Genomic DNA, 22701 nt, shown 5'->3' with positions numbered 1-22701 from the left:
CCAGAAAAAACCCTCTCAGCCAGCCAGTCCACCCCAGGACACATACAGTGACCCTGGGTACATTTTCAACACCCACCAATTCAGACGGTTCTGAAATTGTTTGTGGTTAGAAACAGATAAGATTAGCCTTCCTTCAAAATGTATTTTGTTGACCTAAATAATTTGATCTCTCAGAAATAAAGCTAATTGATTGTATCCAAATTGGCCACCTCGGTTCTGTCCGCACTGTGAACCCCACCTACATGTACAGATGACCTCAACTAGCCTGCACACTGACTCGGTACCGGTGCCCCCTGGATATATCCTTGTTATTCTTATTGTGTTACTTTGTATTATGACTTTTTATTTTAGCCTACTTGGTAAATATTTTCTTCTTCTTGAACTGCACTGTTGGTTAAGGGCTTGTAAGTAAGCATTTTACGGTAAAGTCTACCCTTGTTGTATTATAGTCTATTCCGTTACCAAATTGCTTCAGCCATTTCACGATTTCTTGTGCTTTTATTTAAACATTTTGATAATTTGTGTACTTTTTGACATTTGACTGGATTGTTTGGAGCTAGTAACATAAGCATTTCAGGGGCCTCCCAAGTGGCGCAGCGGTCTAAGGCACTGCATCGCAGTGCTAGCTGCGTTACTACAGATCCTGGTTTGATACTGGGCTGTGTCTCAACCGGCTGCTACCGGGAGACCCATGATGCGACGCACCATTGGCCCAGCGTTGTCTGGGTTAGGGGAGGGTTTGGCCGTCCCGGGATGTCCCATCGCGCTCTAGCGACTCCTGTGGCGGGCTGGGCACATGCTCGCTGACACGGTTGACCAGTTGTACGGTGTTTCCTCCGACACATTGGTGCGTCTGACTTCCGGGTTAAGTGGGCAGTGTGTCAAGAAGCAGTGCGGCTTGGTTGGGTCGTGTTTTGGAGGACGAGCGGCTCTCGACCTTCGCCTCTCCAGAGTCCGTAGGGGAGTTGCAGCGATGAGACAAGACTGTAACTACCAATTGGATTCCACGAAATTGGAGATAAAAAGGATAGATAAAAATAAACATAAGCGTTTCACTGCACCCTCTATAACGTTGCTAAGCTGTGTACGACCAATAAACTTTGATTTGACTAGTGATGTGGTAGCATAGTGAGAGTTAGGCTAAACACTGGCTTTATCCTAATGACAGAGGAGCTAGTGTGTGTGACTGTGTGTGACTGTGTGTGAGAAGGGGTAAATCCTCCTAGGTTTGTCTCTCTACTATGACTGTCCATGGACTGTGTTTTATGCACTGATTCAGGCCAGAACTGCTGTGTTGATTGGTTGACAGCTTCTGCTCTCTCTAGGCCTACTTTCTCTGTTGACGGGGTATGAATTATATTATGTTGATTGGTCAGTTGTCTTTTTACTCTCTGGTTTCATCCTGTACACACTGTAAAACCTATTGTTTTCGTTCTACTTAGAAAACTGAGGCAACTATTTTCTGAGCTTTTTGAATATTTCCAACATGAACAATTTTTTTAAATGTATAATAAACCTACCTTTTTAGTGTTTTACAGGCACTAATATATTAGGTACAGCAGTATTTGATCATTTTCCGTCTCAACCCCCTTTAGCAGGGATTGATGAGCACGGTGATCATTCCACTAGCAGTAACTGGGGTTAGAAGTGTAAGCATTGCCTCTCATTGAAAGTGGTGCGCATGACCTTAGTGATGTTGCGCATGACCTTAGTGATGGTGCGCATGACCTTAGTGACGGTGGGAATAGGTCGTCTCAACGTTGAACGTCAATTTGTCCGACGGTTTTGATATGCCTTCTTTGTGATCCATAACACCTTATACCACAACAAACTGCCTAACACTAATGTGTAAATGTACTTTTCTTTCTTCAAATAGAAACAATGTTTCATATTCCATATACTAAGTAATATGTGTATAAAATGTAGATTTTTAGAATGGACCGTTATCATGCACCTGTCTGGAAACAGGTTCAGGGAAAAAAATACATGACCATCTATGCATTTTAATAGCGAATGGAGGACGCTTTTCCCATGGTTCATTTTCATGCCAGCCAGGTAGGCTATACTCCTGTTGTAAAGAGAAGCAATGTGCTTAATATTAGGAAAGTTGAAAAATAAATATAATGGGCCTAGCCTATAGAAAGCTGATGGGATCCTCCTCTTTTTAATAGAGCCCATCACTCTGTTTTCTCACACAATTCCACAGCCTATAGAAATGTTGCCCAACATGAGCTCATGGGCTCTCATGAAGTGTTTTGATAAGATTTTTGAATACATTTGCATTGATGTCAGAGTTATTGGAGGGACAATGGAGTGCTGAGTACCAGGCAGTTAGCAAGTTTGGTAGGCTACTAATGACCATCAGCAGCATCAGAGATTGAAGAAGCCTAGTTACCTCGACTAAACGGTCAGGTGGAATTTGACTGCCTTTATGACTCATGACTGGTGGTAATACGGTCAGCGTAACAGCCCTGTAGTGCGTATGGCCCAGTACACCTCTGGGGCCGAGTTCCCTGCCATCCAGGACCTCTATACCAGGCGATGTCAGAGGAAGGACCTAAAAATGGTCATAGACTGCAGCCACTCAAGTCATAGACGGTTCCACGCTTGTCGTGCGGTAGGAGAAAACCAACAGGACCCTGAACAGCTTCTAACCCCTAGCCAAAAAGACTGCTAAATAGTTCATCTGGGTAGCTATTTGGTTAACTATTTAACAATCTGCATTGACCCTTTTTGCGTTAACTCTTTTGACTCATCACATACGCTGCTGTTACTGTTTATTATCTATCCTGTTGCCAAGCCACTTTATTCCTACCTACACTACCGTTCAAAAGTTTGGGGTCACTTTAGAAATAACATCAAATTGATCAGAAATACAGTGTAGACATTGTTAATGTTGTAAATGACTATTGTAGCTGGAAACGGTTGAGGACTTGTGAGGCGTCTGTTTCTCAAACTAGACACTCTAATGTACTTTTACTCTTGCTCAGTTGTGCACCGGGGCCTCCGAGTCCTCTTTCTATTCTGGTTTGAGCCAGTTTGCGCTGTTCTGTGAAGGGAGTAGTACACAGCGTTGTACGAGATCTTCAGTTTCTTGGCAATTTCTCGCATGGAATAGCCTTCATTTCTCAGAACAAGAATAGACTGACGAGTTTCAGAAGAAAGTTATTTGTTTCTGGCCATTTTGAGCCTGTAGTCGAACCCACAAATACTGATGCTCCAGATACTCAATTCGTCTAAAGAAGGACAGTTTTATTGCTTCTTTAATCAGAACAACAGTTTTCAGCTGTGCTAACATAATTGCAAAAATGTTTTCTAATGATCAATTAGCCTTTTAAAATGATAAACTTGGATTAGCTAACACAACGTGCCATTGGAACACAGGAGTGATAGTTGCTGATAACGGGCCTCTGTACGCCTATGTAGATATTCCATAAAGAAATCTGCCATTTCCAGCTACAATAGTCATTTACAACATTAACAGTGTCTGCACTGTATTTCTGATCAATTTGATGTTTGTGTGTGAATTCAATTTAAGGGCTTTATTGGCATGGGAAACATGTTTACATTGCCAAAGCTAGTGAAACAGATAATAAACAAATTACACTCACAGAAGTTCCAAAAACAATAAAGACATTTCAAATGTCAACACAAAATGTCACTCATTCTCTCTCTCTTACACACACACACATCCCTAATCCATAATGGTGTGTGTTTTATTGAGAGCTTTGCTGTGGTACTACAGCTGTGGTGATTTGCACATCAGAGGCTGATGTTTCAGTCCCAGAAGAACTCAAAGTGCTCTCTCACTCACACACACACACACACACACTTATCAATACACTCAGTGAAATACACACACACACACACCTCATCAATACGTGACTCAATGATGCACACGCACACACACTGAATCCCTCACTGCACTCTGACCCCACTTCTGTCTCTCATTAAGGCAATAGCCTAGTTTAAACCTGGATGTTAAATCAATGATTAATCCACATGATGTTTGTGTGTCTGCTCGCCCAGACCAGTAGTTTTAAAGATCTACTGGATGGAAAAGTCCAGTAAATTTCCCAGAATTCCCAGGTGTAATTTAATGTAGTGAGTTTTGAACATTTTAATGACCAACTCATCAAACGCATAGCCATTGGCTTAATCGACTTAATCTACCACAACAACTTTCCCTTAGCCACGCAGTCCTTTTGGTTCGATTAAATGACATATTTTACTGCATAAGACCACTCCCATAGAATTCTATGGACACTCCCACGCTGTGCACAATAGCCTGGGGATGAGGTTAAGCTGAGTGAGAGGCAATGTTTGATCCAATGTTGCTCTAAGCGGAGTAACGAAGCTGTCCCCCCCCCCCCCCCCATATTCTTCTTACATACTCTTCCTCTTCCCCCTCCCTCAAGATGCCCATGCTCCGGCCCCTCTGGCTCCTCCCCACTGGCAGATGAGTTGTCAGCTGCTCTGGCATAGACCCAGCTGCGCTCCAACGGCCAGATAGTCCTCTGGCCCCTGCCCCCGCCTTGCCGGGAGACAGAAAACTACATTACCCAGCATGCCCTCCACTGTGCGGGCGGGCAGTCTGAAGAACCCGGATGTAGCCGAGCTGTTCTTCAAGGAAGACCCTGAGAAACTGTTCTCTGACCTCAGAGAGATAGGTCATGGCAGCTTTGGAGCAGTCTACTTTGTATGTACACACTCAAACACACACCCACTCAAACACGCACACCACATCTCACACACTCAAACACGCACACCACATCTCACACACTCAAACACGCACACCACATCTCACACACTCAAACACGCACACCACATCACACACACTCAAACACGCACATCACACACACACACACTCAAACACGCACATCACACACTCAAACACGCACACCACATCACACACACACTCAAACACACGCACACCACATCACACACACACTCAAACACACGCACACCACATCACACACACACTCAAACACACGCACACTCACACGCACACACTCAAACACTCAAACACGCACACACTCAAACACGCACACCACATCTCACACACACACACACTCAAACACGCACACCACATCACACACACTCAAACACGCACATCACACACACACTCAAACACGCACATCACACACTCAAACACGCACACCACATCTCACACACATCACTTGAACGCACACACACCGATTCCTGTGCTGTAATAGTCCTACTGTTCCACCTGTGTTCTCTCTGTGTCTAAGGCCTGTGTGTTTACTCTGTGTGTGTCTAAGGCCTGTGTGTTTACTCTGTGTGTGTCTAAGGCCTGTGTGTTTACTGTCTGTGTCTAAGGCCTGTGTGTTTACTCTGCCTGTGTGTTTACTCTGTCTGTGTCTAAGGCCTGTGTGTTTACTGTCTGTGTCTCAGGCCTGTGTGTTTACTCTGTGTCTTAAGGCCTGTGTGTGTGTTCTGTGTCTAAGGCCTGTGTGTGTTCTGTGTCTAAGGCCTGTGTGTGTTCTGTGTCTAAGGCGCGGGATGTGCGAACTACCGAGGTGGTGGCCATCAAGAAGATGTCCTACAGCGGGAAGCAGTCCAACGAGGTGAGACGGACTGCTACACATTCCTCCCTGTTTTTCTTTATGAAGTTTATTTCGACAGGGACAACAGAAACGCACATCTCAGACGGCACACTTGAGAAATGTTGCGCTGCACCAGATTGAGTTAACACACACACATACACACACACTCTCCGATAGAAATATGTGAGCTGAACACAATTATCTCCAAGGTCACCCCACAGCTCTCATACACTTTCACTTTCGCCTCGCTCTCCTCGTAATTTCAGATTAGCTGTAATCAGATTACACCTAATCTGTGTACGAAGAAAACCACCCCAGTAGACAGACAGACAGACACCATTCCGTATGTATGTCACGTATGAGAACAAACACTTGATGGAGACCTCCAGGGTTCTCTGTATGTGTTGTGTTCATTCAGAGTGATCTGAGTAGTCACTCTGCACCCATCTTATTTCCCCAGGTGTGTTGGTTGACCAAGAACTCATTTGTAGTTTCACCATGTCTCCACAGAAATATATTAAGTCTTTCTTTATATGGTTTATTCTTTAAAAAAATGTATTCTCTTTTCACACTCTCCCTCCCTCTTTCTCTCACTCTTTCTTTGTTTTTCATTTTAATTTTGGGCCGATATAGGTATTTTTTTAAAATAAAACAATATCTCTCTCAGAAATGGCAGGACATTATAAAAGAGGTGAAGTTTCTCCAGAGGATTCAACATCCCAACAGCATAGAGTACAAGGGCTGCTACCTACGAGAACACACAGCATGGGTAAGACACACACAAACACACACACACACGGTAGTGTATGAAGGCCTACTACCTATGAAACCCAGAAAAACACACCCTCGCACACATTTTGAGGTTAAAACTCCCGTTGAGATGTTTCAGGTGTATATACCATGGACCTGTTTTCTTCCTGGATGTGTTCTGTGTGTGTCTAGCTGGTGATGGAGTACTGTCTGGGCTCCGCTTCTGATGTTCTAGAAGGTAAAACATTCTAGAAACATTAACCTTCCTTTTTGTGTTGTACTACATCGTGGTCAATTTAGACTGTGTTTGACACAATGTGTCTTTTTACAAATTTTTAGCAAATGTTTTCTAAAATATCCTCTCTCACTCATCCTGTAGTTCATAAAAATCCCCTTCAGGAAATGGAGATCGCTGCCATTACCCACGGTGCTTTGCAGGGGTTGGCCTACCTTCACTCCCACAACATGATTCACAGGTGAGACAGTTAGAGGAGCATTCAGAAACATGATTACACCTACTGACCCAGTGGTACTTGTCTAACAACGAGATTACACCTACTGACCCAGTGGTGCTTGTCTAACAACGAGATTACACCTACTGACCCAGTGGTGCTTGTCTAACAACGAGATTACACCTACTGACCCAGTGGTGCTTGTCTAACAACAAGATTACACCTACTGACCCAGTGGTGCTTGTCTAACAACAAGATTACACCTACTGACCCAGTGGTGCTTGTCCATATTGAGATTACACCTACTGACCCAGTGGTACTTGTCCATATTGAGATTACACCTACTGACCCAGTGGTACTTGTCCATATTGAGATTACACCTACTGACCCAGTGGGGCTTGTCTGTAACGAGATTACACCTACTGACCCAGTGGGGCTTGTCCATATTGAGATTACACCTACTGACCCAGTGGTGCTTGTCTGTAACGAGATTACACCTACTGACCCAGTGGGGCTTGTCCATATTGAGATTACACCTACTGACCCAGTGGGGCTTGTCCATATTGAGATTACACCTACTGACCCAGTGGTGCTTGTCTAACAACGAGATTACACCTACTGACCCAGTGGTACTTGTCCATATTGAGATTACACCTACTGACCCAGTGGTACTTGTCCATATTGAGATTACACCTACTGACCCAGTGGGGCTTGTCTGTAACGAGATTACACCTACTGACCCAGTGGGGCTTGTCCATATTGAGATTACACCTACTGACCCAGTGGTGCTTGTCTAACAACGAGATTACACCTACTGACCCAGTGGGGCTTGTCCATATTGAGATTACACCTACTGACCCAGTGGGGCTTGTCCGTAATGAGATTACACCTACTGACCCAGTGGGGCTTGTCTGTAACGAGATTAGCATGTGGTCCAAAGTACTGTTTTGAAAATCTCGTTCTCTCCATCCCTCCCCCACCTCTCTCCCTCTCCATCCCTCTCTCCCTCTCCAGAGACATCAAGGCTGGTAACATCCTCCTGACGGAGCCAGGGCAGGTCAAGCTAGCTGACTTTGGCTCCGCCTCCATTGCCTCGCCAGCCAACTCCTTTGTGGGGACGCCATATTGGTGAGGAACAACAGATCCCGACAGTCAGCGGGGTCTACCAGGGGGGAAAGCTTTGACCCAGTGTGATGACAAGTTTTTATTTCTTGACATGCCTTCTATAGGGTCTACCTGACGTGCCTTCTATAGGGTCTACCTGACGTGCCTTCTATAGGGTCTACCTGACGTGCCTTCTATAGGGTCTACCTGACGTGCCTTCTATAGGGTCTACCTGACGTGCCTTCTATAGGGTCTACCTGACGTGCCTTCTGTAGGGTCTACCTGACGTGCCTTCTGTAGGGTCTACCTGACGTGCCTTCTGTAGGGTCTACCTGACGTGCCTTCTGTAGGGTCTACCTGACGTGCCTTCTGTAGGGTCTACCTGACGTGCCTTCTGTAGGGTCTACCTGACGTGCCTTCTATAGGGTCTACCTGACGTGCCTTCTATACGGTCTACCTGACGTGCCTTCTATAGGGTCTACCTGACGTGCCTTCTATGGGGTCTACCTGACGTGCCTTCTATGGGGTCTACCTGACGTGCCTTCTATGGGGTCTACCTGACGTGCCTTCTATAGGGTCTACCTGACGTGCCTTCTATACGGTCTACCTGACGTGCCTTCTATAGGGTTTACCTGACGTGCCTTCTATAGGGTCTACCTGACGTGCCTTCTATACGGTTTACCTGACGTGCCTTCTATAGGGTCTACCTGACGTGCCTTCTATACGGTCTACCTGACGTGCCTTCTATGGGGTCTACCTGACGTGCCTTCTGTGGGGTCTACCTGACGTGCCTTCTATGGGGTCTACCTGACGTGCCTTCTGTGGGGTCTACCTGACGTGCCTTCTATGGGGTCTACCTGACGTGCCTTCTGTAGGGTCTACCTGACGTGCCTTCTATGGGGTCTACCTGACGTGCCTTCTGTGGGGTCTACCTGACGTGCCTTCTATACGGTTTACCTGACGTGCCTTCTATAGGGTCTACCTGACGTGCCTTCTATACGGTCTACCTGACGTGCCTTCTATGGGGTCTACCTGACGTGCCTTCTGTGGGGTCTACCTGACGTGCCTTCTATGGGGTCTACCTGACGTGCCTTCTGTGGGGTCTACCTGACGTGCCTTCTATGGGGTCTACCTGACGTGCCTTCTGTAGGGTCTACCTGACGTGCCTTCTATGGGGTCTACCTGACGTGCCTTCTGTGGGGTCTACCTGACGTGCCTTCTGTAGGGTCTACCTGACGTGCCTTCTATGGGGTCTACCTGACGTGCCTTCTGTAGGGTCTACCTGACGTGCCTTCTGTAGGGTCTACCTGACGTGCCTTCTATACGGTCTACCTGACGTGCCTTCTATAGGGTTTACCTGACGTGCCTTCTATAGGGTCTACCTGACGTGCCTTCTATAGGGTCTACCTGACGTGCCTTCTATAGGGTCTACCTGACGTGCCTTCTATAGGGTCTACCTGACGTGCCTTCTATAGGGTCTACCTGACGTGCCTTCTATAGGGTCTACCTGACGTGCCTTCTATAGGGTCTACCTGACGTGCCTTCTGTAGGGTCTACCTGACGTGCCTTCTGTAGGGTCTACCTGACGTGCCTTCTGTAGGGTCTACCTGACGTGCCTTCTGTAGGGTCTACCTGACGTGCCTTCTGTAGGGTCTACCTGACGTGCCTTCTGTAGGGTCTACCTGACGTGCCTTCTATAGGGTCTACCTGACGTGCCTTCTATAGGGTCTACCTGACGTGCCTTCTATACGGTCTACCTGTGCCATTATGCACCATCTCTGTTGGCAAAATGTTCAATGATTGTAATTGAGCTGTCTCTTTCTCCCTCTCTTCCTCTCCTCCTCTCCTCTTCCCCTCCTCCTTGCTCTTCCCCCTCCCCCTGTCTCCAGGATGGCCCCAGAAGTGATCTTGGCCATGGACGAGGGCCAGTATGATGGGAAGGTGGACGTCTGGTCCCTGGGGATTACCTGTGTAGAACTAGGTAGGTAGATGTGTGGGGGTGCGCACGTGTGTGTGTGTGTGTGTGTGTGTGTGTGTGGGTGGTTTTCGATTGTTTATATGTGCAACATACTGTGTGTGTAAACATTGTTTGTGTATGTGACTAATCTGTGTGTATCTCTTGTGTGCAGCGGAGAGGAAGCCTCCTCTGTTCAATATGAACGCTATGAGTGCCTTATACCACATAGCGCAGAATGAGAGCCCTACGCTGCAGTCCAGCGACTGGTGAGTGTGTTAGACTCTCTCTCTCTCTCTCTCACTCACTCACTCACTCACTCACTCACTCACTCACTCACTCACTCACTCACTCACTCACTCACTCTCTCACTCTCTCACTCTCACACCAGAGTTTCCGTTAGCTGTAAAAATAAAATAAAAAAGTTCAGCACAGATAAATCAAGTTTGTACCGGATAATAGTCAGGGAGCGAAAAAGGAATCCCATTGCGGAATAATGCATTTTAGCAGTTGATGTAAATACATTTGACCGGTCATACTTAACTAATTCTGGGTTAATTTGCGTCATTTAGTGGAATTAAATTGCCGTGTGTGTATATTCGTTATATCTTATCACATGTGGAAAATCTCTCACAGTGCTTTTATAAGGCCCGTCCTGTTTTTTTTTTAAATAGTTTTTGGGACGCGATTTAAAAAGAGCTACTATTTTTATTTCTCAACTGGTAATTGAAACACGCTTCCCATTCGCCATTCATATGCATAACGGAAGACAGGCTTCATCAGCACCTCACACACCACTTTGCAATGAGGTGGAGGCAGGGTGCGTTTTGAAAACATATACTTCATTGTTTGAAAGCTGAACATTTTACAACGTAATATGAGGCATGTTTTACCTTGCTTCAAAGTAGTCAGTAGGCAAAACCAGTTGAGGCAATTATCTGATAGACTTTGTCTGAAGACGGGCCGTTGATAAAGACTTTGTCTGAAGACGGGCCGTTGATAAAGACTTTGTCTGAAGACGGGCCCTTGATAAAGACTTTGTCTGAAGACGGGCCCTTGATAAAGACTTTGTCTGAAGACGGGCCCTTGATAAAGACTTTGTCTGAAGACGGGCCCTTGATAAAGACTTTGTCTGAAGACGGGCCCTTGATAAAGACTTTGTCTGAAGACGGGCCCTTGATAAAGACTTTGTCTGAAGACGGGCCCTTGATAAAGACTTTGTCTGAAGACGGGCCCTTGATAAAGACTTTGTCTGAAGACGGGCCCTTGATAAAGACTTTGTCTGAAGACGGGCCCTTGATAAAGACTTTGTCTGAAGACGGGCCCTTGATAAAGACTTTGTCTGAAGACGGGCCCTTGATAAAGACTTTGTCTGAAGACGGGCCCTTGATAAAGACTTTGTCTGAAGACGGGCCCTTGATAAAGACTTTGTCTGAAGACGGGCCGTTTGAAACCAGTAAGATATTTATCTCGTGTTCTATTGGTTTAACTTTCTTTCATTGTCCAGTAGCCAAATTCACATTTGCGCGTAGCCTATTGCCTTGGTGCATTGCTGCCCTAATAATGTGAAGAAATAACAGTTTATCAACATTTGAAGCTAAACGGTGTAATATGTTGCATCAGACATTGCTTTTGAATGTTTTTGTTGATGTAGTCTAGGCCTACTGGTTGTATCTATTGTCCCACAACTGTCCCGGAGTCTGTTTGGGCTATTTCTTTCTCCACAAGCTGACCAATAGAATAGGTACACTGTTCTACTGTGGGGGATAGTAGATTGACATAGGCGGCGCGTCCGTAAGGCTTGGGGAAGCTAAGTGAATTGAATTAAATTGCCAAAATGATATAGCCTAATTAGCCTACTGTCTATACAGAAATAAATACAATCATTCAGAATAGGCTACTAAAGCATGATTTGGCCAAAGAGGATCATTTAGCTTCCCCTAGCTATAAAAAATGATAAGTTGTGGATCGTTTTAAATGGCATTGCCTACAGTCAGAAAGAAAGGCAGCGTGCGCGCCAAATACCAAATAGATGATTGCTGAGTTGTGACTCAGTGATAAGTAGAGGGGCCCTGCCAGGCATATCACTATATTTCTACATCAAATCCTGAGAAAACATAGTTTGGAAAACAAATGGCTTTTGTAAAGCAAAGATAATGAAAAGTCTCTCAGCTGTCTTTATAGTTATCAAAATTCTCAACTTAATTGAGCGAACAACAGTAGGCCTATAGGCTATCTTATAGGCACCAGCAGAGAGCATCTGTCATATCCCCAGTGAGTGGGCACTGAGCATGTTCACTCTTTATCATTGTTGGGTCTGTACCACTTATGTTTGTTTCTGGACAATCATTTCCTCCTCCAGTTTAGATGGATGTCATTTTCTATGTGTCTCCTCTTAGACCTGTTTATATGGACAACGTTGGTTTTATTGATCTGTTTGTCATATTAAAAAATATTCTGCTGATGTCTCCAGTCATACAAAGTGTAGTAGAATTGTATGAAATGTGTTTTCCCGTACAAAGAAAGAACATATCTGATATGGCCTGTAGCCCAGGCCTCTACGCTATACGCCACTCAGCCATGCTTTGAACTGGCTTTTTTGCAAACAGTGATTCAGTTATATTATAAACCTAAATTATTAACTGGCCAATCTACTCATCACATTCTAAATAGTAGGCTGTCTTACATAAGTCTCTGCAAATGCGACGATGCTTGGAATGCTTTATTTTAAAGGTGCATTTATGGTGTACATTTGCTTCCCCCAAACTTAACTCACATGGCTCGTATGCCTTGGCTAGTGATTTAGCTGTTCGTTACTCATCTTGTTATCTGAGGAAAATGAAATGTGGTCAGTTCTTCTAACGTCTTCAATGTGAGCGGTAAAGAAGGACACGTCATTGCATCCTCCACTTGCACGTTCTGTTCAGATGAATTACCATGAGTGCCGTGGGGGGACGCCCTAATCAGGGTACGCACCCGATGCATACGGGGTCCGGTACATTTCTCGAAATTCCTATGCCACATTTTCATAACGGAAACACTGAGACACACACACACACACACACACACACAACTCAAGGTATTTTCATAAGGATATAGCATTTTATTGTAGTACTATAGCTATCACGGATTAGGGCTATCATGGATTAGGGCTATCATAGGTGATGGATTTTACTGTTACTGTAATATAATTGTGACAATGTTTTTTTTTTTTCTTCCTCTTGCCCTTTATCCCTCTTTCCTCCCTCCTTCCCTTCCTCTCTCTATGCAGGACGGATTACTTTAGAAACTTTGTTGATTCCTGCCTTCAGAAAATCCCCCAGGATAGACCCAAGTCTGACCATCTACTAAACGTGAGAACACTTCTTTGACATGAAGATTTGAGTTTTTAGGTTTTTTCCACATATAGTCCTCTTTTAAAATAACCGATCTCAGTCCTCTTTAAAGTGAACTCGGGGGTTAAAAAAAGCTAAAGAACTGTGCTCTCTGTATTCACAAAATAGTTTACTTCACCTGTTTTGTGGACTGAGTCCTTGTTGCATTCACATCACTATGCTTAAAAACGAACCAAGATATTTTTCCAACTTTCACTCAATGAACTTTGGGTTTTTACAAAGTGCAGGATGAGCCATTCCATCAGAATCTGTTCTCGGACAGCTAGATATATAAACATTTTTATTTAACCTTTACTTAACTAGCAAGTCAGTTAAGAACAAATTCTTATTTTACAATGACGGCCTACACCAGACAACGCTGGGCTAATTGTGCTCCGCCCTATGGGACTCCCAATCACGGCTGGTTGTGATAAAGCCTACTTACATTTTGGAATCTTATAGATTGCATTTGCTTAAAATATGAGACAAAAGACTTCCGAGTGGCGCAGTGGTCTAAGGCACTGCATCGCAGTGCTAGCTGTGCCACTAGAGATTCTGGGTTCGATTCCCGCAGCCGGCCGCAACCGGGAGACCCATGGGTCGGCGCACAATTGGCCCAGCCTATAGATTACCGTCTTCTCTCTATTCAATGGCAGGGGAAACGGTGTAGCAGTAGTCTAGTGTGAGGGGTTATGGCAGGGGAAACGGTGTAGCAGTAGTCTAGTGTGAGGGGTTATGGCAGGGGAAACAGTGTAGCAGTAGTCTAGTGTGAGGGGTTATGACAGGGGAAACGGTGTTACAGTAGTCTAGTGTGAGGGGTTATGGCAGAGGAAACGGTGTAGCAGTAGTCTAGTGTGAGGGGTTATGACAGGGGAAACGGTGTAGCAGTAGTCTAGTGTGAGGGGTTATGGCAGAGGAAACGGTGTAGCAGTAGTCTAGTGTGAGGGGTTATGGCAGGGGAAACGGTGTAGCAGTAGTCTAGTGTGAGGGGTTATGGCAGGGGAAACGGTGTAGCAGTAGTCTAGTGTGAGGGGTTATGGCAGGGGAAACGGTGTAGCAGTAGTCTAGTGTGAGGGGTTATGACAGGGGAAACGGTGTAGCAGTAGTCTAGTGTGAGGGGTTATGGCAGAGGAAACGGTGTAGCAGTAGTCTAGTGTGAGGGGTTATGGCAGGGGAAACGGTGTAGCAGTAGTCTAGTGTGAGGGGTTATGGCAGGGGAAACGGTGTAGCAGTAGTCTAGTGTGAGGGGTTATGGCAGGGGAAACGGTGTAGCAGTAGTCTAGTGTGAGGGGTTATGGCAGGGGAAACGGTGTTGCAGTAGTCTAGTGTGAGGGGTTATAGTAGGGGAAACAGTGTTGCAGTAGTCTAGTGTGAGGGGTTATGTCAGGGGAAACGGTGTAGCAGTAGTCTAGTGTGAGGGGTTATGGCAGGGGAAACGGTGTAGCAGTAGTCTAGTGTGAGGGGTTATGACAGGGGAAACGGTGTAGCAGTAGTCTAGTGTGAGGGGTTATGGCAGGGGAAACGGTGTTGTAGTAGTCTAGTGTGAGGGGTTATGGCAGGGGAAACGGTGTAGCAGTAGTCTAGTGTGAGGGGTTATGGCAGGGGAAACGGTGTAGCAGTAGTCTAGTGGGAGGGGTTATGGCAGGGGAAACAGTGTAGCAGTAGTCTAGTGTGAGGGGTTATGGCAGGGGAAACGGTGTAGCAGTAGTCTAGTGTGAGGGGTTATGGCAGGGGAAACAGTTTTGCAGTAGTCTAGTGTGAGGGGTTATGGCAGGGGAAACGGTGTAGCAGTAGTCTAGTGTGAGGGGTTATGGCAGGGGAAACGGTGTAGCAGTAGTCTAGTGTGTCGTGCAGGAATAATGACAAGCAAACCTGGGAAGCTTTGAGTTCACATTGCCCTAATAAAAGGGACCGGACCGCAGAATTCAAGCGAACTGAACTCCGACCACCTCTCGAGATCTCAGTTCGGTTCGTTTCGGGGTTCTTTTGAGAGGTCTCAGTTCCAACTGCACTGAGTTCACTAAAATTGTCTGAAAGGAACCAAGTGTGAAAACACCCTAAAAATAGTGCTATGTAAATGTCAACTGGTGAACTGAATAGGCCTGAATGAATAAATTAACTTTACCCCGTCCTTCCTCTCCTTCACACGTACCCTCCCTCCCCCTCTCTCCTCCCCCTCTCTCCTCCCCCTCTCTCCTCCCCCTCTCTCCTCCTGTAGCATGCGTTTGTCCAACGAGAGCGTCCAGACTCTGTTCTGATGGATCTGATCCTGAGGACCAAAGAGGCGGTCAGGGAGCTGGACAACCTGCAGTACCGTAAGATGAAGAAGATCCTGTTCCAGGAAGCTCACAACGGACCACAGGCTGAGACACAGGACGGAGACGAGGTGTGTAGTGGTGAAGGGGAAGAGGATGTGTGTGTGGGGGGTAGTTTGCATGTAATCTTCAGTACCAATCAGAGCAGAGGTAGCAGCCAGGGGATGAAGCTGAACATACTATCTGACCACTCTCTGTTTTCCTATTTGTGAGGCTGTCTGTCTCCCTCTCTCTCTCTCTGTCTGTCTCTCTCTCTCTGTCTGTCTGTCTCTCTCTCTCTCTCGCTGTCTCTCTCTCTCTCTCTCTCTCTCTGTCTGTCTGTCTCTCTCTCTCTCTCGCTGTCTGTCTCTCTCTCTTGCTGTCTCTCTCTCTCTCGCTGTCTGTCTCTCGCTGTCTGTCTGTCTGTCTCTCTCTCTCTGTCTAGGAGGTGGAGCACGGTGCAGGTCGTACAGACACAGTGAACAGTGTGGGCAGTAACCAGTCCATCCCCAGTATGTCTATCAGCTCCCAGAGCAGCTCAGTCAACAGTCTGAATGAAGCAGCACAGGACGACCGCAGTGAGCTGGACCTGATGGAGGGAGACCACACGGTCATGTCCAACAGCTCTGTCATACACCTCAAACTGGTGGGGCTACTTCACACTGAAGTGATGATGGCTGAGAAGCTGCTGTTTGCAGGATATATTGGCATGGGTGTTAGGCCCGAGACTAAGCAACCTGTGCCAATATATCCTCCAGACACCGGCTTCAAAGGCATTATCACTTTTATACAACGGGTTACCAACATATTCAAATGATTGACATCTTTTCATTTAAAAACTTTATTTTGATTAATTTATTCATACTATTTCCTCCTTCCGCGAGATATACAGTACCAGTCAAAAGTTTGGAAACACCTGTTCATTCAATGGTTTTTATTTATTTGTACTATTTTCTACATTGTAGAATAATAGTGAAGACATTAAAACTATGAAATAACACATATGGAATCATGTAGTAACCAAAAAAGTGTTAAACAAATCAAAATATATTTTATATTTGTGGTTCTTCAAAGTAGCCACCCTTTGCCTTGATGACAGCTTTGCACACTCTTGGTATTCTCTCAACCATCTTCATGAGGTAATCACCTGGAATGCATTTCAATTAACAGGTGTGCCGTGTTAGAAGTTAATTTGTGGAATTTCTCTCCTTAATGCGTTTGAGCCAGTCAGTTGTGTTGTGACATGGTAGAGGTGGTATACAGAAGATAGCCCTATTTGGTAAAAGACTAAGACCATATTATGGCAAGAACAGCTCAAATAAGCAAAGAGAATCAACAGTCCATCATTACTTAAAGACATGAAGGTCAGTCAATCTTGAAAATTTCAAGAACTTTGAAAGTTCCTTCAAGTGCATTCGCAAAAACCATCAACCGCTATGATTAAACTGGCTCTCATGAGGACCACCACAGGAAAGGAAGACCCAGAGTTACCTCTGCTGCAGAGGATAAGTTCATTAGAGTTACCAGCCTCAGAAACTGCAGCCCAAATAAATGCTTCAGAGTCCAAGTAACAGACATCTCAACATCAACTGTTCAGAGGAGACAGTGTGAATCAGGCCTTCATTGTTGAATTGCTGCAAAGAAACCACTACTAAAGGACACCCATAAGAAGAAGAGACTTGCTTGGGCCAAGAAACACGAGCAATGGACATTAGACCGGTGGAAATCTGTCCTTTGCTCTGATGAGTCCAAATGTAACATTTTTGGGTTCCAACCGCCGTGTCTTTGTGAGACGCAGAGTAGGTGAACGGATGATCTCTGCATGTGGGGTTCCCACCGTGAAGAATGGAGGAGGAAGTGTGATGGTGTGGGGGTGCTTTGCTGGTGACACTGTCAGTGATTAATTTAGAATTCATGGTACACTTAACCAGAATGGCTACCACAGCGTTCTACAGCGATACTCCATCCCATCTGTTTTGCGCTTAGTGGGACTATCATTTGTTTTTCAAAAGGACAATTACCTAAAACACACCTCCAGGCTGTGTAAGGGCTATTTCAGTGCCACATCAGATCACCTGGCCTCCACAATCACCCGACCTCAACCCAATTGAGATGGTTTGGGATGAGTTGGACCGCAGAGTGAAGGAAAAGCAGCCAAAAAGTGCTCAGCGTATGTTGGAACTCCTTCAAGATTGTTGGAGAAGTATTCCAGGTGAAGCTGGTTCAGAGAATGCAAAGCTGTCATCAAGGCAAAGGCTGGCTATTTTGAAGATTCTAAAATATAAAATATATTTTGATTTGTTTAACTCTTGTTTTTGATTACTACATGATTCCATATGTGTTATTTCAGAGTTTTTATGTCTTCACTATTATTCTACAATGTTGAAAATAGTAAAAATAAAGAAAACCCCTTGAATGAGTGGGTGTGTACTGACTGGTACTGTAGTCCCAACACAAATCTAGGTTTGCTACCCAAGCTGGCTGGTCGTTTGTTCTATCGGTTCGGGTTGCCAGAGATGCGACCCTGTCATTCAGTCTTTTTGTTCTGTATCTATGGACGTGACCCAGTCGTTCGTTTGTGACGTTCTTATCCCTTGCTAGCTAGTCAACTATGGCTAACTTAGTCACGTCAAATAGTGCAGCCAGAATAACAGCAGCAGTGCAGTGCAGCCAGGATAAGTAGCTGCATTTGCATTTTTTTAAGCTGTTGTCTAGTGACATTTATTTGGAGACATCCATAACGATGTGCGATTTCACATGGCATAGAAAATGTGCTCTCTCTCGTCAGGTCACTGTTGTTCAGAGGAGCTAGCCAACAACACAGCCAACAACACAGCTAACACAATCACGTCAAACTGAAGCTGGAAAGACTGCTAACTATCTGCATTTCGTTTAATTTGACCTGTTTTCTATTGACATTTCTTTGTATATGTCCTTAAAAATAATGGTGATTTTCGACTGGCTGAGAAAAGCTGCCTGTCTATCTCGTCCCGACTCCCAACACATTCATTACTATGGGACAGCTGGGGATGGAATTTCAACAGTGAAGCCATGTTGCAAATGTCAGAGAGACAGACGGCAAGGTTTATACAAATCTCCTCTGTTGAAAACTAAATGTTAGTCTAAAAGAAATGTGAGATAATGTCTAGATGCTTTTATAGTGGAGATCAAGTTTATAAATTGCCTGGCTGGGCTGACAGGATTAAGCAGTTTAAACGGTACAGAGTAAATAGGCATTTTAACGTCATCGATTTAGCCGGTGGTAATTTGTGGAATAGACACCAGCTGGAATGTGGTTTTAACCAATCAGCGTCCAGGATTAGACCCACCCGTTGTATAAACTGCTATACATTCCACACACACACCACGTTACACACCTTGATACACACACCGCTATACACACGCATTGCTTTATACACCACTACATTTTTATATATATATATATATATATATATAATAATAATACTCTCTGCATGTACACATGATGTTGATAATGATGACAATGCCTTGGCCAGGAGGAAGAGGAGGGTTACCATGGTGACCCAGAGGTGCAGGGCCATCCCACTGAGACCCCGGTCGCTCAACCCCCAAGGAAACACTACAGAGAACGCAACAGAGAACACTTCGCTACCATACGGACTGCCTCACTGGTAAGAACACACACTGCCTCACTGGTGAGAACAGACACCTACACGCACTGCCTCACTGGTGAGTACACGCACTGCCTCACTGGTGAGTACACGCACTGCCTCACTGGTGAGTACACGCACTGCCTCACTGGTGAGTACACGCACTGCCTCACTGGTGAGTACACGCACTGCCTCACTGGTGAGTACACGCACCTACACGCACTGCCTCACTGGTGAGAACACGCACTGCCTCACTGGTGAGAACACACACCTACACGCACTGCCTCACTGGTGAGAACACACACTGCCTCACTGGTGAACACACACTGCCTCACTGGTGAGAACACACACCTACACGCACTGCCTCACTGGTGAGAACACACATTGCCTCACTGGTGAGAACACACACCTACACGCACTGCCTCACTGGTGAGAACACACACCTACACGCACTGCCTCACTGGTGAGAACACACACCTACACGCACTGCCTCACTGGTGAGAACAAACACCTACACGCACTGCCTCACTGGTGAGAACAAACACCTACACGCACTGCCTCACTGGTGAGAACAAACACCTACACGCACTGCCTCACTGGTGAGAACACGCACTGCCTCACTGGTGAGAACACGCACTGCCTCACTGGTGAGAACACGCACTGCCTCACTGGTGAGAACACGCACTGCCTCACTGGTGAGAACACGCACTGCCTCACTGGTGAGAACACGCACTGCCTCACTGGTGAGAACACACACCTACACGCACTGCCTCACTGGTGAGAACACGCACTGCCTCACTGGTGAGAACACGCACTGCCTCACTGGTGAGAACACGCACTGCCTCACTGGTGAGAACACGCACTGCCTCACTGGTGAGAACACGCACTGCCTCACTGGTGAGAACACGCACTGCCTCACTGGTGAGAACACACACTGCCTCACTGGTGAGAACACACACCTACACGCACTGCCTCACTGGTGAGAACACACACTGCCTCACTGGTGAGAACACACACTGCCTCACTGGTGAGAACACACACTGCCTCACTGGTGAGAACACACACCTACACACACTGCCTCACTGGTGAGAACACACACCTACACACATTGCCTCACTGGTGAGAACACACACCTACACACACTGCCTCACTGGTGAGAACACGCACTGCCTCACTGGTGAAAACACGCACTGCCTCACTGGTGAGAACACGCACTGCCTCACTGGTGAGAACACGCACTGCCTCACTGGTGAAAACACGCACTGCCTCACTGGTGAGAACACGCACTGCCTCACTGGTGAGAACACGCACTGCCTCACTGGTGAGAACACACACCTACACGCACTGCCTCACTGGTGAGAACACGCACTGCCTCACTGGTGAGAACACGCACTGCCTCACTGGTGAGAACACGCACTGCCTCACTGGTGAGAACACGCACTGCCTCACTGGTGAGAACACGCACTGCCTCACTGGTGAGAACACACACTGCCTCACTGGTGAGAACACACACCTACACGCACTGCCTCACTGGTGAGAACACACACTGCCTCACTGGTGAGAACACACACTGCCTCACTGGTGAGAACACACACTGCCTCACTGGTGAGAACACACACCTACACACACTGCCTCACTGGTGAGAACACACACCTACACACACTGCCTCACTGGTGAGAACACACACTGCCTCACTGGTGGGAACACACACCTACACACACTGCCTCACTGGTGAGAACACACACTGCCTCACTGGTGAGAACACACACTGCCTCACTGGTGAGAACATACACTGCCTCACTGGTGAGAACACACACCTACACGCACTGCCTCACTGGTGAGAACACACACCTACACGCACTGCCTCACTAGTGAGATGTCTCTCTTTTATTCTGTTATTTGAATCTCTTTTTTGAAACTCTTTCTCTAAATTCCAAAAACCACTCAAGTCCTTGGACAGGTGACACTATAGCAGAGACTGTAATCACAACCGTAAGTTAACAGAAATCTCTCTAACTTTCTCTCTTTCTCTTCCCCTCCCAGGTGACTCGTGAGATGCAGGAGCACGAGCAGGACAGTGAGCTGAGGGAGCAGATGTCCGGCTATAAGAGGATGAGACGGCAGCACCAGAAGCATCTGATGGGTCTGGAGAACAAGCTGAAGGCTGAGATGGATGAGCATCGACTCCGTCTGGACAAAGAGCTGGAGAGCCAGAGGAACAGCTTCGCCCAGGAGATAGAGAAACTGGTCAAGAGACACCAGGCCGCTATGGAGAAAGATGTACGGAGATAAGAGACACACACACACAGAGACACACACACACACAGAGATATATATGACACACACACAGACGCACACGAATGATGTATATAATGGCTTGATGGCTGACTGTTTTGAAGCCACTGCCAGCCATGTTTGTACTCCCCATCATTGTAAAACAGATTTTAGAAGTGCCTTAATCAATGTCTACTTTCGTTTTTTGCAAAGTATATTTTATTACAGTGACCTTAATACATACGTTTACGCAATCCAGGGTTTATACTGTATACTTCATTAATACACACACACACACGGAGACAGACCTACACACACAGAGACCGAGAGATCGATAGATATACACACACACACACACACCACCGTTGAAAAGTTTGGGGTCACTTAGTTAATGTCCTTATTTTTTAAAGAAGAGCTAACTTTTTGGTCCATTAAAATAACATCAAATTGATCAGAAATACAGTGTAGACATTGTTAATGTTGTAAATGTCTATTGTTGCTGGAAATGGGAGATTTTTATTGGAATATCTACACAGGCGTACAGAGGCCCATTATCATCAACCATCACTCCTGTGTTCCAATGGCACGTTGTGTTAGCTAATCCAAGTTTATAATTTTAAAAGGCTAATTGTTCATTAGAAAGCCCTTTTGCAATAATGTTAGCACAGCTGAAAACTGTTGTGCTTATTTAAAGAAGCAATAAAACTGGCCTTCTTTAGACTAGTTGAGTATCTGGAGCATCAGCATTTGTCGGTTCGATTACAGGCTCAAAATGGCCAGAAACAAAGAACTTTCTTCTGAAACTCGTCAGTCTATTCTTGTTCTGAGAAAGGGAGGCTATTCCATGCGAGAAATTGCCAAGAAACTGAAGATCTCATACAACGCTGTGTACTACTCCCTTCACAGAACAGTGCAAACTGGCTCTAACCTGAATAGAAAGAGTGGGAGGCCCCGGTGCACAACTGAGCAAGAGGACAAGTACATCAGTGTCTAGTTTGAGAAACAGACGCTTCAGAAGTCAACTGGCAGCTTCATTAAATAGTACCCGCAAACACCAGTCTCAACATCAACAGTGAACAGGCAACTCAGGGATGCTGCGAAGAGTTGCAAAGAAAAAGCCATATCTCAGACTGGCCAAAAAAAGAAAAGATTGAGATGGGCAAAGGAACACAGACATTGGACAGAGGATCTCCGCCTAGAAGGCCAGCATTCCGGAGTCGCCTCTTCACTGTTAATGTTGAGACTGGAATAATGTGTCCCTGAACAAAGGGGGTGTCAAAATCAAAAGTAACAGTCCGTATCT

General features: G+C 45.8%; 1 protein-coding gene across 3 annotated transcripts in view; it reads left to right on the top strand.

The window, feature by feature from the left end:
* LOC115204586 (serine/threonine-protein kinase TAO1-like) overlaps nucleotides 1-22701 on the top strand; it is a 47682-nt gene that overhangs the window by 6507 nt on the left and 18474 nt on the right. For all 3 annotated transcript variants that reach the window (XM_029770245.1, XM_029770243.1, XM_029770244.1), the window contains 13 exons: nucleotides 4419-4699; nucleotides 5517-5588; nucleotides 6235-6336; nucleotides 6510-6555; nucleotides 6697-6793; nucleotides 7784-7897; nucleotides 9763-9854; nucleotides 10003-10096; nucleotides 13099-13180; nucleotides 15420-15587; nucleotides 15941-16141; nucleotides 19011-19145; nucleotides 21168-21404. In XM_029770245.1, the coding sequence (XP_029626105.1) occupies nucleotides 4568-4699; nucleotides 5517-5588; nucleotides 6235-6336; nucleotides 6510-6555; nucleotides 6697-6793; nucleotides 7784-7897; nucleotides 9763-9854; nucleotides 10003-10096; nucleotides 13099-13180; nucleotides 15420-15587; nucleotides 15941-16141; nucleotides 19011-19145; nucleotides 21168-21404 (1572 nt within the window). In that variant the 5' untranslated portion in view covers nucleotides 4419-4567. The remainder of the gene's footprint in view (nucleotides 1-4418; nucleotides 4700-5516; nucleotides 5589-6234; nucleotides 6337-6509; nucleotides 6556-6696; nucleotides 6794-7783; nucleotides 7898-9762; nucleotides 9855-10002; nucleotides 10097-13098; nucleotides 13181-15419; nucleotides 15588-15940; nucleotides 16142-19010; nucleotides 19146-21167; nucleotides 21405-22701) is intronic.

The sequence above is a fragment of the Salmo trutta genome, chromosome 12 (genome assembly GCF_901001165.1).
Source record: "Salmo trutta chromosome 12, fSalTru1.1, whole genome shotgun sequence".
Taxonomy (NCBI): domain Eukaryota; kingdom Metazoa; phylum Chordata; class Actinopteri; order Salmoniformes; family Salmonidae; genus Salmo; species Salmo trutta.
This window is presented reverse-complemented; position numbering and strand designations above follow the sequence as displayed.